Source organism: Populus nigra, chromosome 15 (assembly GCF_951802175.1).
Source record: "Populus nigra chromosome 15, ddPopNigr1.1, whole genome shotgun sequence".
Classification (NCBI taxonomy): domain Eukaryota; kingdom Viridiplantae; phylum Streptophyta; class Magnoliopsida; order Malpighiales; family Salicaceae; genus Populus; species Populus nigra.
The window spans coordinates 8,778,645-8,797,037 of record NC_084866.1 but is presented as its reverse complement, the minus strand read 5'-3'; the positions used below and the strand labels follow the sequence as shown (position 1 = coordinate 8,797,037).

At 37.4% G+C, this 18,393-nt stretch overlaps 1 protein-coding gene across 1 annotated transcript; it reads left to right on the top strand.

The window, feature by feature from the left end:
- The first annotated feature begins 686 nt into the window (after positions 1 to 686).
- LOC133673979 (dnaJ homolog subfamily C GRV2) lies at positions 687 to 17,211 on the top strand. The gene is made up of 22 exons (XM_062094932.1): positions 687 to 1,470; positions 1,690 to 1,923; positions 2,068 to 2,155; positions 2,272 to 2,480; positions 2,705 to 2,806; positions 2,885 to 2,947; positions 3,108 to 5,333; positions 5,604 to 5,970; positions 6,603 to 6,739; positions 7,323 to 7,715; positions 7,855 to 8,340; positions 8,764 to 8,987; positions 9,094 to 9,438; positions 10,336 to 10,630; positions 11,558 to 12,016; positions 12,085 to 12,430; positions 12,511 to 12,854; positions 12,934 to 13,398; positions 15,143 to 15,267; positions 15,889 to 16,012; positions 16,419 to 16,487; positions 16,747 to 17,211. The coding sequence occupies exons 1-22, from the start codon at positions 1,030 to 1,032 to the stop codon at positions 16,948 to 16,950; spliced, it is 7,746 nt and encodes a 2,581-aa protein (XP_061950916.1). The 5' UTR covers positions 687 to 1,029; the 3' UTR covers positions 16,951 to 17,211.
- Positions 17,212 to 18,393: the final 1,182 nt, after the last annotated feature.

The window sequence follows — 18,393 nt, the reverse complement described above, 5'->3', positions numbered from 1 at the left end:
CAAAATTGAGTCGCAAACTAAAGTCTTTTTATCAGTTAGGTCCTGATAATGTCACTTAACATTTTCAGTCTAGTATCAATATGTTAAATAAATTCCAAAAAACTACATTAAGTACTTTATTTTATAAAAAAATATTAAATGAATAATTAACAAACATTATTAATTGAAAATTAGGAGTAATGTTATACTAATAAAATTTAAGATTGTCGTAAAATCATATACTTATTTTTATAAAAGATCAATTATTTATCATTTTCAAGACCTACCTATATGTTATTATTAATTAGTATTTTTAAGAGTTTATTTATTTATTTATTTTATAAGTATTTTTTAAAATATTTAAATTTATTTATTTTTGATGTTTTAGATTATTTTGATGTGCTGATGTCAAAAATAAATTTTAAAAAATAAAAAATATTATTTTAATATATTTTCAAGTAAAAAATATTTTAAAAAATAACTACTACTAAAATGCCAAACGGGATTTAAGAAAGTTTGGTGTGAAAAGTTTGTTTATAAATTGAAAATCATTTTTCAATTGAAAAAGATATAAAATATTGGAGACCTAATTGATAATAGGTTTTGAATTGGTACCCAAATGATAAAAACCATATAGATAAGGGACTAGATAAGGTTTCTCTAAAACAATACCAAAGCACGAGCTCCATTTCTTCTTTTCTCGTCTTCTTCCTCCCAGCTGTCAAAATAAAAATTAAAAAAAAAATCCTTCAATCATCTTTGAGAATTTGAGATCTAACCTCAAATTCTAAAGCTGATTTAAATTAACAAAAGTTTCCATGGTAATAGAATTATTGTTAGGTACAGTAAAAGTATCGGTGATCGATCCAATCGGAAAATCGAATCGGCAATCACGGCCTTAAACTGGGTGCGAATCAGTCCCGGTCTCACACCGAAGCCGGCGTGGGGCTATTCTTCTTTCTCCGCTCTAACAATGTCCCTCGCACTCACACGCTCTACTATCTAGAACAACAACAATCCGTCACTCGTCACGATCGCAACCGTCCGGTTATGGAATCCGCATCTTCTTCTTCTTCTTCTTCTTCTTCTTCTTCCATCTCTACCCCTCCTCTTCAAGAAGAGCCTGAGTACCTTGCACGCTACCTGGTGGTAAAACATTCGTGGCGTGGGCGGTACAAGAGGATTCTTTGTATTTCTAATGTTTCGATTATCACCTTAGACCCGAACACGCTCTCCGTAACTAATTCTTACGACGCTGGCGCTGATTTCGAGAGCGCTTCGGCAATTATTGGAAGAGATGAGAATTCTAGTGAGTTTAGTTTGAGTGTGAGGACTGATGGTAAAGGTAAATTCAAGGCGATTAAGTTTTCGTCTAAGTTTAGAGCTAGCATTTTGACTGAGCTGCATCGGATTCGATGGAATAGGCTTGCTCCTGTTGCTGAATTCCCGGTTTTGCATCTCAGGAGAAAGCCTAAAGACTGGGTTCTTTTCGTAAGTCACTCTTTTCTTTCCGTCAATTTTGATTGAGCAACCACACACACCCACACACCCACACACATGTATGTATTTAGCTATTACTCATGTAAGATTACTTTATATGATTTCTAGCAAAATATTCATCTAGAGTTCTCAAGTTTCTAATTTTGATATGCTAGTTTGTGAAATTTTATGATTTAATATATGGATATTTTATTCTTTGTTCAAATGCAGAAAATGAAAATTACTTGTGTTGGAGTTGAGCTGATTGAGTTAAAATCTGGAGACCTTCGCTGGTGTTTAGATTTTAGAGACATGAGTTCGCCAGCTATCATGCTTCTTGCTGATGCATATGGAAATAAAGGTGGTGATCATGGAGGTTTTGTTCTCTGCCCTTCATATGGCAGAAAATCCAAAGCTTTCCAAGCTGCTTCAGGAACCACGAATGCTGCAATTATTTCAAACTTGGTATGAACATTAGTTTATGATTTCATTCTTATATGTATTTGTAGTGCTTCAGTGTCTTGTGTGAAGATCCCTTTTGCTCCATAGCTTCCCTCTCTTTAAGATGCGAAATACACCAGAGATCATTTTTTGAGTGTGCTTTTGCAGACTAAAACTGCCAAGTCCACGGTTGGGGTCTCACTATCTGTGGACAGTTCTCAATCCCTGAGTGCAGAAGAGTATTTAAATCGAAGGGGTATCTCATTATTAAAAATACACCATTACCTTTTTTTCATGTCTATGATTTCTTCATCTGTTTTTTCTTTGTTGTTTCTCTTAATTTATCTATGTCTCTTTATTTTCAAATTATAGCAAAAGAAGCAGTTGGAGAAAAGGAGACCCCATTTGGGCATTGGTCTGTGACAAGGTTGCGTTCTGCTGCTCATGGAACTTTAAATGTTCCTGGATTGAGTTTGGGAGTTGGTCCAAAAGGGGGACTTGGAGAGCATGGCGATGCTGTCTCTCGCCAGCTCATTTTAACAAAGGGTTCACTTGTTGAAAGGCGCCATGATAACTATGAAGTAAGTTGATGAAAAATCTTAACTACAATTTAAGTTAGGTGTTGTGGGCAATGCTGATAATTTGTACATCCATTAAGGTTGGTCTTATGCATCAGCTGTCAACAATTTGCACCAAATGAGTGGGTTTTGTTTCACATTTAAGTGCATGTGCATGGTGGTATAAAAGTATGTCATACTTGATAGAATTGTATCAAATGCTGAATATCTTCATTAGATGCGTTCAGGTTGTTATTGCTCGTCCTTTGTCTGCTGTAAGTTCCCTTGTACGATTTGCTGAGGAGCCCCAAATGTTTGCCATTGAGTTCAATGATGGGTGCCCCATCCATGTGAGCATTGCTTGGCTTCCTTTTGAAATTTTAGGTGCTCTTGGTGGAAAGTTCCTAATGTGTGTTTCATGGCTACAGGTCTATGCAAGCACGTCTCGGGATAGCTTACTAGCTGCAGTTCGGGATGTGTTGCAAACAGAAGTAGGTATTTGTTCCTGTTGGATGTGGATAGGTTACTTAGTGTAAAAGTTTATATGCATGATTCCAATTTGATAAACTTTCAAGCTTATCAGTGGCATGCGCATTCAACAGGAAAGTTTAATGTGGTGCCGTGGTTGATCTTTTGAGTATACTTGTGCAGGGACAGCGCCCAGTAACAGTATTACCAAGGCTGACAATGCCTGGTCATCGTATTGATCCACCTTGTGGGAGGGTCCATTTACTATCAGGGTCACAACGTCAAATTGCTGATGTGGAAAGTACATCCTTGCATTTGAAACACTTAGCCGCAGCTGCTAAAGATGCTGTAGCTGAAGGTGGTTCAATTCCTGGTTCAAGAGCTAAATTGTGGCGTAGAATAAGGGAGTTCAATGCTTGTATTCCATATAGTGGTGTTCCTATTAACATTGATGTGCCTGAGGTAACTTTGATGGCCTTGATCACAATGCTTCCAGCTACACCAAATCTTCCTCCAGAGTCTGCACCGTTGCCTCCACCTTCTTCTAAAGCAGCTGCAACAGTGATGGGTTTCATTGCTTGTTTACGTAGATTATTGGCTTCAAGAAGTGCAGCTTCACATGTGATGTCTTTTCCTGCTGCTGTTGGAAGAATAATGGGTTTACTTAGAAATGGTTCTGAGGGTGTTGCTGCTGAAGCTGCAGGGCTGGTCACAGCCCTCATTGGTGGCGGCACTGGAGATGCAAGTTTATTAGCAGATTCTAAAGGAGAGAAACATGCCACTATAATGCATGCAAAATCTGTTTTGTTTGCTCATAATGGTTATGTTGTCATCCTCGTCAACAGATTGAAACCTATGTCTATATCACCTCTACTGTCAATGGCTGTTGTTGAAGTTCTCGAGGCCATGATATGCGAACCACATGGTGAAACTACTCAATACACAGTTTTTGTTGAATTGTTGCGCCAAGTAGCTGGTTTGCGCCGGCGCTTATTTTCGTTGTTTGGGCATCCTGCTGAAAGTGTAAGGGAAATAGTTGCTGTGATCATGCGCACAATTGCAGAAGAGGATGCAATTGCAGCAGAGTCTATGCGTGATGCTGCTTTACGTGATGGTGCTTTACTGAGGCACTTATCACATGCATTTTTCAGTCCTGCAGGTGAGCGACGTGAAGTTAGTCGACAGCTTGTTGCTCTTTGGGCAGATTCCTATCAACCAGCTCTGGATCTATTATCTAGAGTTTTGCCTCCTGGCCATGTTGCTTATCTGCACACACGATCTGATGGAGCTCAACTTGAAGAAGACAATCGAGAAGGAACATTGATCAGTAGAAGACAGAGGCGTTTACTTCAGCAGAGGAAAGGTCGTGCTGGGAGAGGAATTGCCTCTCAAGAGCATTCCTTGCCTCCTGTTAATAATTATGAAGTTGGTGATCCCGTGAGGCAGATAAATGCTGGAGCTTTAAGAGGATCAGATAACTATAAAAAATCTTCTCTAGATGCAAATTCTGGACAGTCATCAGCTGCTCATGCCATTGAAAATTTGACTAATGATGTTGCCTCTACAGGATATCCGCAAAATGATCATTCACCTATCATTGCTTCAGCAGATGCACGGATGACCAATATGCATGAGGAGTCAGAACCAAATGCCTCAAATTCAGTTGACTCTGATGCATGTGGGCCTGGTGTTCAGAATACAGACCTTCCAGCTCCTGCACAGGTTGTTGTGAAGAATACACCTGTTGGTTCTGGTCAGCTGCTTTGTAATTGGCATGAATTTTGGCGAGCTTTTAGCCTCGATCATAATCGTGCCGATTTAATCTGGAATGAGCGCACAAGGCAAGAGCTGAGGGAGGCATTGAAGGCTGAGGTTAATAAACTAGATGCTGAGAAGGCGCGATCTGAGGATATTATTCCAGGAGGTGTGACAGCAGATGTGATGGCTGGGCAAGATAGCACACCACAGATATCTTGGAACTATACTGAGTTTTCTGTCAGTTATCCTAGTTTGTCCAAAGAAGTTTGTGTAGGGCAATATTATCTTCGTTTGCTGCTTGACAGTAGCAGCAATGGCAGGGCTCAGGATTTTCCACTGCGTGATCCAGTTGCTTTCTTTAGGGCACTCTACCATCGGTTCTTATGTGATGCAGACATAGGACTTACAGTAGATGGCACTGTTCCTGATGAATTGGGTGCATCTGATGATTGGTGTGATATGGGAAGATTAGATGGTTTTGGGGGAGGGGGAGGCTCTTCAGTTAGGGAGCTTTGTGCAAGAGCAATGGCAATTGTCTATGAACAGCATTTCAGTACTATAGGTTCGTTTGAGGGTACTGCCCATGTTACAGTTCTCTTGGATAGAACAGATGACAGAGCTTTGAGGCACCGTCTTCTTCTTCTTCTAAAGGTATATTATGATTGATTTTTGTATTTGTTAAGTTGTATGAGTTTAGGTAATGCTATTTGCTAGTTCATCTTGTCATCTATGTTCCTCAGATGATTTAGTACCAATAACTATCATTGGATCAACTTGGGGTGACTGCTTCTGCTTCCATGTTTGTTTGGTTTTTGGTGTTGAGAGAATTTTGTTTCCTTTCTTTGAGAGGGGCGGGGGCAGAATCTGAGACTGGCATTTATCCACAAAATAATTGGTTATCTATGTCTAATACATGTGCAGGTTTTAATGAAGGTTTTATCTAATGTGGAGGCTTGTGTTTTGGTTGGGGGGTGTGTTTTGGCTGTTGATCTTCTGACAGTGGTTCATGAAGCTTCAGAAAGGACTTCTATTCCTTTACAATCTAATTTATTAGCTGCTACCGCTTTCATGGAGCCACTTAAAGAATGGATGTTTATTGACAACAATGGCACAGAAATTGGACCCTTGGAGAAGGATGCTATTAGAAGGTGCTGGTCGAAGAAAGACATTGATTGGTCAACTAAGTGCTGGGCATCTGGTATGTTAGAGTGGAAGAAATTGCGTGATATCCGTGAACTTCGTTGGGTATTAGCTACTCGTGTTCCTGTCCTCACGTCATTTCAGGTAGGTGTTATTTCCGGTGTGGGATTGATGGGGATCTTCATTGTGGTTGCTGTTGTTTTGCTTATGTTTCTACCTCAATATTAAAATGAACACTGTTCTATGTTGCTTTCTTGTTTGGCTGTTGAGTACTTATTTGATCAAATTCTTCCATGCATTTAACCCCTAATTGCTCAGTTTCTTTGTATTAGTTGTAAAATAGCATTTGAAATTATTTGTTTTGGAATGACAATTTTGAGGGCTTAATTGAGGGCGCAGGTGTGCATGTTTTAGTAAATTTGATGCTTACAAATGAGTATCACAATCATTTAAAACTGACAGATTTAGTTGCATTCATGAAATATAGCCTGTGGTGCTGAATTACCATCCCTATTTTTTGATTAGAGTGCATATGAAGGGAAGCTAGATAACTGCTGCTTGCATTACACTGATTTTACCTGATCCGTTTTTGATTTTCTCTTGGTCATAAATCTTTCAAAAACAAAAGGACATGCATATGCAACATTCATGCTTAAAAAAGATTTTGCCTATTTTTCCCTTTGTTTTTCTTTCCATCAATTCGCACTTGGCATATGTTTTTCCCTCATATATTATATTCTTATTGGTACCTGATAATTGGTGGATACTGTATCCAGGTAGGGGATGCAGCATTATCCATATTACATTTCATGGTATCTGCTCATTCAGATCTAGATGATGCTGGAGAAATAGTTACTCCAACCCCAAGGGTTAAGCGGATCTTGTCTAGTCCCCGCTGCCTTCCTCATATTGCACAGGTAATTTTCAGAGCTATCTTTTCATCCCTGAATGTTGAGTTCTTTTTGGTATAGATGCATTTGGAGGGTTATTAATACTGAGAATATATGATTGGATTGGCATGCTTGTTTTTTTAGTTTCCGAGTCTTTAGACTAGGGGAACACAATTTAGAGATGCATGTGTATGATAAAGAACAAAGAGGTCATTTGTCTTTTTTCCCATTCTTTCTATCTTCAACAGTTAAATTTTCAATAAATATACCTTTATCCTGAGATTTGATTTAAAGGTTTATGTTTCTAAGTTAATTGATGTCGGTTTTCATTTTATAAGCATGGTATAGTAGGCATTTAGTCTTGTTGCGGGCACTGTGCCAAGCATGGAAGAGGGAGTAAGTAGTACTTTGAGTTTATGTCTTGACACACCAGAAAGAAAAAGAAAAAGAAAAAGAAAAAGGAAAAAAGCAAAGATAAACCAAACTTCTATATCATTTTATCTGATGTCCGTGGAAATTTTATGTTCATCAGTGAAAGCATTGCCTCTTGCATTAACTACTGCTTGAGTGAATTGTACTATCCATACCTATTTTTTTTTTCTGAATAAAGGCTATGCTTTCTGGGGAACCGAGTATTGTGGAGGCTGCTGCAGCTTTGCTGAAGGCCATCATTACCAGAAATCCCAAGGCAATGGTACGTCTTTACAGCACTGGTGCATTTTATTTTTGCCTGGCATACCCTGGATCCAATCTCCTCTCCATCGCACAACTCTTTTATGCGACTCATGTCCATCAAGCATTCCATGGTGGGGAAGAAGCTGCAGTTTCCTCGTCATTGCCACTTGCAAAACGCAGTGTGTTGGGTGGGCTTTTACCCGAATCCTTGCTGTATGTACTGGAGCGTAGTGGTCCATCTGCATTTGCAGCAGCAATGGTTTCTGATTCTGATACACCAGAGATTGTCTGGACTCACAAAATGCGTGCTGAAAATTTGATCCGTCAGGTATTTTTAAAACTCCAAATGAGGCAAATACAGTGTGTAGCTCATTTCTTTTTTGTTGATGTCAAGGTGTCTCCAGTTGGCTACCTTTATGGAGGACATTTTAAAACTTCCATTTATCCTGTACTTTTTTCTTCTACAGGTTTTGCAACATCTTGGCGACTTTCCCCATAAATTGTCACAGCACTGTCATTCTTTATACGACTATGCTCCAATGCCACCAGTGACGTACCCAGAGTTAAGGGATGAAATGTGGTGTCACCGTTATTACCTTCGGAACCTCTGTGATGAGATTCGCTTTCCGAATTGGCCAATTGTTGAACATGTTGAGTTTTTGCAGTCATTACTGGTAATGTGGCGTGAAGAGTTAACACGAAGACCTATGGATCTTTCAGAAGAGGAAGCTTGCAGAATATTAGAGATATCCCTAGAAGATGTATCGAATGATGAAGCCAAAATGAAGTATTCTTCTGAGGACACAACTAACATAACAAAGCAGATTGAGAACATTGATGAAGAAAAGCTCAAGAGACAATATAGGAAACTAGCAATGAAATACCATCCTGACAAAAATCCTGAGGGGAGGGAGAAGTTTCTTGCTGTGCAAAAAGCTTATGAGCGACTTCAGGTATACTGTAACTAGAAAATACTTTATTATTCATGACTGTACAATGTGAATATTGCACCATTTAGATTACTGATGTTATATGAACAAACTGAATATTTCATGTTCTAGTACTTAGCAACTGAAGAGTTGATTCCCTATAATATTTATATTTGTACTAAAATCTTTAAATCATAAGATCAAAATCATTCATTTTTGTGTCTTTGCTTTGTTTTTCCTTATTTTTTCTGAAGGGTAATTTTTTTTTTTAAAGTTTTAAGTTAGTCTGCACACACATGTACACCGAAATTTGCAACTTGATATGAATGGTTCACACATATTACGCTGCTTTGTTCCACGATGTTTTCCCTGCTATTTGGCGATCAGTTCAATCACAGCTCACTGTTTAGTCTGCCAATTAGCTTTGACTTATTTTACTGTTTATAGGCCACAATGCAAGGGTTGCAAGGTCCCCAGCCTTGGAGATTACTACTTTTATTGAAGGGACAATGTATTTTATACAGACGATATGGAGATGTGCTGGAGCCTTTTAAATATGCTGGATACCCCATGTTGCTTAATGCTGTTACAGTGGACCAAGATGATAACAATTTCCTCTCTGCTGATAGAGCTCCTTTACTTGTTGCAGCATCAGAGCTTATTTGGCTGACGTAAATATCCCAGTTGCATTTTTTACTGTTTCTTGAATTGCTTCTAATAGACTTACGAAGAGATTTTGACTAGCATTACTTCTTTCTACTACTACTGGATATTTAGGTGTGCTTCCTCTTCATTAAATGGTGAGGAGCTTGTAAGGGATGGTGGGATACAACTTGTTGCAACTCTTCTCTGCCGTTGCATGTTTGTAGTTCAGCCAACTACTCCTGCAAGTGAACCATCTGCTATTATTGTTACAAATGTGATGCGGACCTTTTCTGTCTTGAGTCGGTTTGAGAGTGCCAGAGCTGAGATGCTTCAATTTTCTGGACTAGTAGAGGATATTGTGCACTGCACTGAACTTGAGCTTGTACCTGAAGCTGTGGATGCTGCGCTCCAGACTATCGCCCATGTTTCCGTGTCCTCTGAATTACAGAATGCCTTGTTAAGGGCTGGCGTGCTTTGGTAAGTCATCTCCTTCATTTTTCTGAACTTTTGCTTCGCTTTTCATGAATACACACACACACCTTACACTTCTGCAACTTGACTGGATATTTATTTTCACTTGCTGGCACCCTTTAATATGTAAATTTCTTGAGCTATACTATCTGATTTTATTTTTACTTTATCCCTCCTCTTGATTTTCCTGCTTGTGACGTGCATTGATCATTCTATTTTTTTAATCATGCGTCCCTGATGAGCACCCCAGGAAGGTTGTTTTCCATGTCATGCTAATTAAATGGCAATATCACTATTTTTGCTTTTAATTTCACTATCTTTTGACCTAACCCCCTTGCCCCCCCCCCCAAAAAAAAAAAAAAAGAAATTTACTTTATGGATTATAATGATGTTTAATTTGGTTCTACATGCTGAATTCCTTGCTTCACTTGATTAAATTTCTCCATTTGTTGTTACCAAATCCACTTCCAACATTCTGTTAGAATTCTGTGGTGGAACTCTCTTTTTCTAGTTTTTGTATCAGATGATAAGTTACTATACAATTTTTCATCTACATAATAATCATCAAAGTCATCTGATCACTGTGCTGCATGATGAACCTGATTCTAGTTGTCACTATGCATTAAATATTGTGGGGTTGAAAAAAGAAGGATGGAACTAGACTTATTTTTGCAAGAGGGATTTAAAGGAGACTGTCAAGCTAATAAGATAGATCCTGATATCAGGCCAATTCCCGGTCTTTTTAACTGAATTGAGGGTTTATTTTTCAGTCAACCAAAAAGAAAAAATAAAAACTGAATGAGGGGTGATATGGATTTTACTGTTCATGCCACTAATGTATTCATTTTAAACATTGAAATGTTAAAGTATACTTTCTTATATGTCAAATTGGTTTCTTTTTAGGTACCTTTTTCCATTGTTGCTTCAGTATGACTCAACTGCTGAGGACTCTGATAAGACAGAGTCACTTGGTGTAGGTTCTAGTGTTCAAATTGCAAAAAATATGCATGCTGTTAGAGCATCCCAGGCTTTGTCAAGGCTTAGTGGTTTGTGCACAGAAGGGAGCTCAACGCCTTATAATGCAACTGCTGCTGATGCCCTCAGAGCTTTGCTTACTCCTAAGCTCGCAAGCATGCTGAAAGATCAATTACCAAAAGACTTATTGATCAAATTAAACACAAACTTGGAGTCTCCAGAGGTAATTGGTGTCAATTTTTAAGGAAAAGAAATGTTCAGAGTTATGAATGTTCTAAAGAATATCTAGGCATTATTATTTATATCTTTTATTTGATGACTTGGGAATTTTGTTATTTTAATTTGTTGAGATCTTGCTTTGGCTTCAACTTGTTTGGGATTGAGGCTTGGTTGCTGTTTGGTTTCAACTTGTTTACCAACCAATTTACAGCTTTTTTCAATCCCTTGCCTCTTTGTCATCAACATTTTTCATAGTTCTTTGTTTGGTATCATGGAGAGGAGTTATGCTATAGAATAATGAAAGATGCAACACAAAGATGATTTATAATCCAATTTTTAGGGTTTTCTTTGTGTCTATTCATGACTTCGTGTCATCGTGATATTTATCTTTTTCCTGGAGAGATAATTATTGTGATTTAATTTGAAGGATGAAAATACCAGAACTTGTTTGTTGTATCTAGAAGAACATTTTATATCTGCAATATCTGCCTTTGCATTTCTACAACGGAATTGCATGTGTAACTAGTTATTTCGCTGTCGGGATTTGAATCCTTTGTATCTTGCATTTCCCTATTCCCACATATGAGTTGCTACCAATTATCAAATCAAGGCAGCAGAGTTTTAGTAGTAAATGGTTTTAATTGATTGCTAATGATTTTCTTTCTCCCATCAGTTTGCCTCCATTCATCATGCCAGGTCACAAAGGCCCTGTGGAGTCAAGGGTGGTTCTGATGAGATGATAATATGAATGATTACTGTTAATTAATGGCCTAAACAATGCTACAAAGTTAAATTCATGTTTAAAATGTAGCATATACATTAAGTTTGTTTGCTGCTTTTTTTTGTTGTAGTTTCGGGTGAAGTTTTTTTTTTTTCTTATTCTGTTTACTATGATCAATATTTATTTATTTATTAAACCTCTGTGGTTTAGATTATCTGGAACTCTACAACTCGGGCAGAGCTGCTGAAATTTGTGGATCAGCAACGTGCAAGCCAGGGTCCTGATGGTTCATACGACGTGAAAGATTCACATGCCTTTTTATACGAGGCACTGTCCAAAGAACTATTTGTTGGCAACGTTTACTTGAGAGTTTATAATGATCAGCCAGACTTTGAGATCAGTGAACCAGAAGCATTCTGTGTTGCTCTAATTGATTTCATATCTTTTCTAGTGAATAATCAATTTTCTACAGATTCAGATGTTCAGAATATTCTTAATCCAAGCAGCTCATCCCCTCAAACACCTGAGGTTATAAGTGATACTTCAGATGTATTAGTGAATGGACAACTTGTAACTGATGATTCAATGGCAGTCTCTGATGGAAAATCTACAGATAAAGGAGAATTGGATCTGGTTAAGAACTTTCAATTTGGATTGACTTCACTAAAGGTACATTATTGACTTTTATGTTATGGTTGTTATTAATCATTTGTGCCTGACTCTCTCTTAACTGACAGAACTTACTGACAAGTTATCCAAATTTGGCGTCTATATTCTCTTCCAAAGAGAAGCTATTTCCTCTCTTTGGGTGCTTTTCTGTTCCTATTGCATCAAAAAGCAATATCCCTCAACTTTGCCTGGCTGTGCTGTCTCTTTTGACAACATATGCTCCTTGCTTGGAGGCTATGGTTGCAGATGGATCTAGCCTTCTTCTCTTACTAGAAATGCTACACTATGCTCCAAGTTGCCGTGAAGGGGCTCTTCATGTTCTATATGCTTTGGCAAGCACTCCAGAACTTGCTTGGGCAGCTGCCAAACATGGTGGAGTGGTGTACATTCTTGAACTTCTGTTGCCTTTGCAAAGTAATGATTTTTTTCTTACACCCACTTGTTTGTTTATTTTGAAGTCAAATTTCATTCATTATATAAATTATGGTGTGCAGAAGATATTCCCTTACAACAGAGAGCAGCAGCAGCTTCCTTATTGGGGAAGCTTGTTGGGCAGCCAATGCATGGGCCTAGAGTTGCTATAACACTGGCAAGGTTTCTTCCAGATGGCCTTGTTGCAGTTATCAGGGATGGCCCTGGTGAGGCAGTTGTATCTGCTTTAGAGCAGACAACAGAGACTCCAGAGCTTGTATGGACACCAGCAATGGCGTCATCTTTGTCTGCACAAATTGCTACTATGGCATCAGACTTGTACCGTGAGCAGATGAAAGGTCGTCTTGTTGATTGGGATGTACCTGAGCAGGCTTCGGGACAGCAAGAAATGAGAGATGAGCCACAGGTACCATGTAATAGATGCCATCTCCATATTATACTGACTACATGTTCTGCGAGAAATTCACAGTTTCATGGTCATGCAGGTTGGTGGAATCTATGTCAGGCTGTTCTTGAAGGATCCCAAATTCCCTCTTAGAAATCCTAAGAGATTCTTGGAAGGGTTACTTGATCAATATTTGTCATCCATTGCTGCCACTCATTACGACACGCAAACTGTTGATCCCGAGCTTCCTTTGCTTCTTTCTGCTGCTTTGGTTTCACTACTGCGAGTGCACCCTGCACTTGCTGATCATGTTGGATATCTGGGATATGTGCCAAAACTTGTGGCTGCTGTGGCATATGAAGGAAGAAGAGAAACAATGGCATCGGATGAGGTGAAAAATGGCAACTATGCAGACAAAGCATATGATTCTGATGACGAATCAAGTCCGCCCGCCCAAACTCTTCAAGAACGAGTGCGCCTCAGTTGTTTGCGTGTTCTTCATCAACTTGCAGCGAGTACAACTTGTGCTGAAGCTATGGCAGCAACTAGTGTAGGAACTCCTCAGGTACATTTTGTAATATTCTCTTTTCTGATAGTTAGTAAAGTTGGTTTCTTGAGGAAAATCATTAGTTCTTTCTTCTTTCTTTAGCTAACACATAGCATTGATTTAATGTTTATATAACTGATTCTCATAGTGCAAGTCCTTGTCATGCTATGGTGTGCTTAATGTGCAGTTGAGTGTAATATTCTTGTCTACGGATAGGTTAAATTAAGTTGGTTTCTTGAGGCAAATCATTTGGTTCTCTCTTCTCTTTCTTTGGCTAAGCACACAGACATTGATTAAATGCTTTTGGTATAAAACTGATTCTTGTAGTGCAAGTCCTTGTCATGCTAAAGGTCTGCTGAATGTGCAGTTGAGCAGCACTCTATCACTGTTTACAATTCCTGAAATATTGAGATGCCAATTTTGTGTTGCTCATTATTTCCCCCCTATTCTGAAAGTGCATGATGTAGATCAAGTTAAGAATGGAGATAAAAGATTGAAGAATTCCCTATAGGAGAGGGATAACTGAATAAGAGGTAGAAAACCCTATAGAAGAGGGCACAAAAACATAAAGAAAAGCTCTATAGAAGAGGGTCAGAAGCAGATAGAAGAAACAATTCTCAACTATCCCTCAACTTGTTGTACTCGTGGTCTGCTAGTTATACACAAAATTTGGATATTATATAGACACCAAGAAACCATAGTTACCCAGACCATCTAGTAATTAAGAATCCTGATAAATATTATCTTTAATGATAATAAATTCCAAAAAATTCTCTAGTTTAATCATTGAAGTTACTGCATCTTGAACAACAAATGAAGAACTTGTTTGGCCTCTTGTTGCCATAGCTTTTACCTGCTTTGCTTATAAGCAAAGCAATCAAAAGGGCCAAATAAGTGTTTGATAGGGATTTTAATACTTTATTGCTTGACCATTAGAAGTAGAAGGTGGTTCCACTTAAAGACGTATTGACTTTCACTTGAAAAAAGCTTTGGAAGTGATGCTTGTTTGGATGGAAGGCTCTCTTATTTTATTTAAAGATACAAATAACCTTAAAAAAAATCTTACTAACAAAAATACTATACAGTGCACATACTTTAATTCATTATATAGTATTTCTATTTATTTAAAAAATCATAATTATATAATTCTTGTTTCTTTTTTTTTCCTTATATTTTTTATATATTTTTTTGTCGATGAAAGAATTTGCATTTCCATGTAACCTATTTTTATTTCTTAAAAAGATTTTAAAATTGAGTTCCATCATTAATGGTTTTTTTTCCCTCTTAATAATAGATTATCAAACAGTGAAGTGATTTTAGTCCAAGCACGATGCACACATTTATTACCAAATAATTTAATCTCTCAGGACAATCACAACACAATAGCTACAGATTGGACCAAACAGGCTCAAAATTCAAAATTCCTTATTTATGTCCCACATCCATGTGCATGTGGATTTTTTTCCCCATGTTTAAAGGCTTTGGGAATTTTGGAGTTTAGTCGTGCAAATCCCAATGGATGTTTAGCATTTCTGTTTCCACTTTCATACTAGTATTATTCTGTTCAATGCCTATTTCCCCCCTGGCTTGGTGTGCCTGATAAGTTGTGCTGGCATATTTATGCGTTTTGCACTTATTTGTGGTTATCTGAGCTTGTACATGTACATATATGTCTCATTTTTGTTCATGTCTCAATATGTTACTTCTCCATTATAATTACCTATTCTGGATCCCTGTTTATCTGTTAATATTTGGTATTCAGGTTGTCCCACTTTTGATGAAAGCTATAGGATGGCAAGGTGGAAGCATACTTGCTCTTGAGACATTAAAACGTGTTGTGGCTGCTGGGAATCGTGCCCGGGACGCTCTGGTTGCACAAGGACTTAAGTAAGTTAATTTCTTTTCTCCCTTTTCTTTTCAACTGGAGGTATAAGATCTGTTAATCAATCCATAATCTTTCCGTGTTTCCACTGGGGTGAGATCCAAACTTTGGCAGATATGTGCTTGTGTGTTTCATGCTTGTGAATTATAGTAAAATTGTGAACAGCATAAACCACAATTTCTATTATTGTGCAGCTGTTGAATTTAGAAATAGTTTTATGTTCCATGGTTTCAGAATTCACTTGTAAGCCTGTGCAATGTAGAAAAGATGACTCCAGAATTAGACATCTTGTTGGATCTAATTTCAGGAGGATGCAATGGGAAGACATCAAATTTATTCCAAAATATATGAAAAAAGAATAATTACTAAGGGGAGAAGGAGTAAGGACTTTGGCTTTCAATCCCCCTCCCCTTTGTGAAGTTAAAAGGCTGATGACAACATATTTTTTGAGATGCAATTATCATATGAATCTTCTAAAATTTGGGGAAAAGAATTGGTTTCAACATTGGTAGTTGGATCAAGACTTTCTTTTGCAGATACTAAACTTTTATAAAATGCCTCACTGATTATATAGAAGTTCCAAAAATATCTTTCTGATGTCAGAATAAATTGCTTTAATAATTCAGGGTTGGTCTTGTTGATGTACTTCTCGGGCTTCTTGACTGGAGGGCTGGGGGAAGAAATGGACTGTGCTCTCAGATGAAGTGGAATGAATCTGAAGCATCTATTGGCAGAGTGCTAGCAATTGAGGTTAAAATGTTCATGATCATAATTCTTATTTTCTCCTGTCCTCCTGGAAGGCTTTTTGGTTGATGTTCTTCTAAATTATTATTTTTCATCTCAATACTAGCCTATTAATTTTATTGAATCTCCTATGTCATTTACTAAATACCACCCATATATTTTTGGATTCTGTTTAGATGTTCTAAATCTCTATATTCTTACTTCAAAATATGGTTGCTTCATTACAAAAAGAATAGAAGTTGGGTCACATGAAAAGACCCAGCTGGATGATGCTTCATTGTTGCTGGTAGTTCTTAGATATTGTAAACCTTTGAAGATATAATTATGAAGATATCTATGAAAGAGAGCCTTTTCTTTTCATGCCTTTTCCTTTGATTTCTAAAATTTTGTGATACGACTTATCTTGGTCTAGGTTTTGCATGCTTTTGCAACAGAAGGAGCACACTGCAATAAAGTGCGTGAGATATTAAATGCTTCTGATGTAAGTACTAACATGTTTTTTTTTTCCGAGTTCCTTTTCTTTTTGCGATGTATCTCCTGGTTTGTGGATACCTTCAAGTGTCTTATTCATAAGATTTCAATCATTCATTATCCCAAACATTCTTGGGCATTATGGTGCATTTTATTCATGAAGAGATACAATTTAGCTGCCCCTGCAATTAAATTTAGTGCATGACGTCTTTAAGCCGGTACTTTCTGGTGAGATAAAAATATTGCTGGTGGTTCTGTCCATTTTGCAGGTTTGGAGTGCTTATAAAGACCAGAAACATGATCTCTTCCTTCCTTCAAGTGCCCAGTCGGCCGCAGCAGGAGTTGCAGGTCTCATTGAGAATTCTTCATCAAGACTGACTTATGCCCTTGCAGCTCCTCCACAACCTCCTCAAGGAAGACCACGTGCTCCAAGCCCTTCTGACTCAAATGGAAATCAAGATCAGCTTATATAGTACCCAAGTGGAGGTATTGACCAAGTAATTTACACAGCATCACATACCGTTTTGTATAGCTCACTGTACAGCTTTGTTACCTACATGCGCCTCTTGTTCACAAACACATGCTCGTTTTCACACTGGGGTGGCATTTGCATTTTCCAAGATAAATTAAAGGGTATTCTTTCTTGTAACCTGTAAAGAGAGACATCTTTGTAAATTTTTTCGGCATATCTCTCTATTTTCTATATATAGTTGAGGTGACTTTTTTGTGTGAAATTTTTGGCATCTCTCTTTTGACGAATTTTCCTGGCAGTTCTTTGAGAACAATCTTCATTAGGAGTTTCCGTGGTGGAAGCTTTCCTTCACCTCTCAAAGTTAGCAGTGTTGGACGTGGATGCTAAATGTTTGATCCATGATTCATGGCCTTTTCATGGGCTCAGGTTCGAATCCTACACGGTCTTTTTCACAGGATTAAGAATGAAACCTAACACGAGTTCACAAACTCACAACTGAATACTCAAACGGTTAGATTACAATATAAAAATCTCAAGTCTTTTGTAAGGATATTGTCCAACTCTTTTAGGTAAAGTGTTGTGTGGGGTGCAACCAATATGAAAATAATCAAAGGTATGAACAAAGTAGAACGAGTATTGCATCAAGTTGTAAAGATGAAACGAAATACCTAGTTATAGAAAAATATGACTAGGAAGTTTGGTGTTCTGGATAGTTCAAGCCACATGATGTTAAGAGTGTCAGCATGAAGTATTTAAAATAATTGCCTTGTTTGTTTGTCCTAGATGGTAGAAAGATGAAAAGGTCATTTTAAATTCAAATGTTGGTAAGGTAACTCAAATCTTGATGGAAGATACAAGATAGGTACAACTATTGCACACTTGTGCATGTGAAAAAGATAATTTTCAGCTCATGCAAGTGTACAAAGGAGAAAATCATCTAGTATATACTATTTGTCTAGAGATATTGTATCCGAACATGGTTATTTGGTTTACCACTTGCTATATTGTTCGTTAGAGGCCTTAGAAATTGTGTGTGTTATGGCCATCTAGTTTACTAGAAGTCTTAGACTTTTTAGGCGAGAACACGAAATATTTTAAGGTATTTTAGGGCTAAAATTTCAGGGTTGTTTTGAGTTAGTTTCAAGAGTCAAATTAGTTTCTAAAATTATTTGAGTTACATTAACTTAACACCTAAGACTAATATTGAATAAAATCATTTTGATTAAACGTTTTGTGTGTAAGACATATCAATTATCCTTAGATTATATAAATAATAATGAATCTATATCAATAAAAACTCAAGGCACTGATTAGTAACCAATTAATGGTTTGATTCATCAAAATTATGAATAATGAATATCCTTGGACCCACCTTCTCATTTATTTTTGGAATGACAAACTATTACTTTTTCAAGTTTTAACATGCAAAAAAAAAAAAAAAATT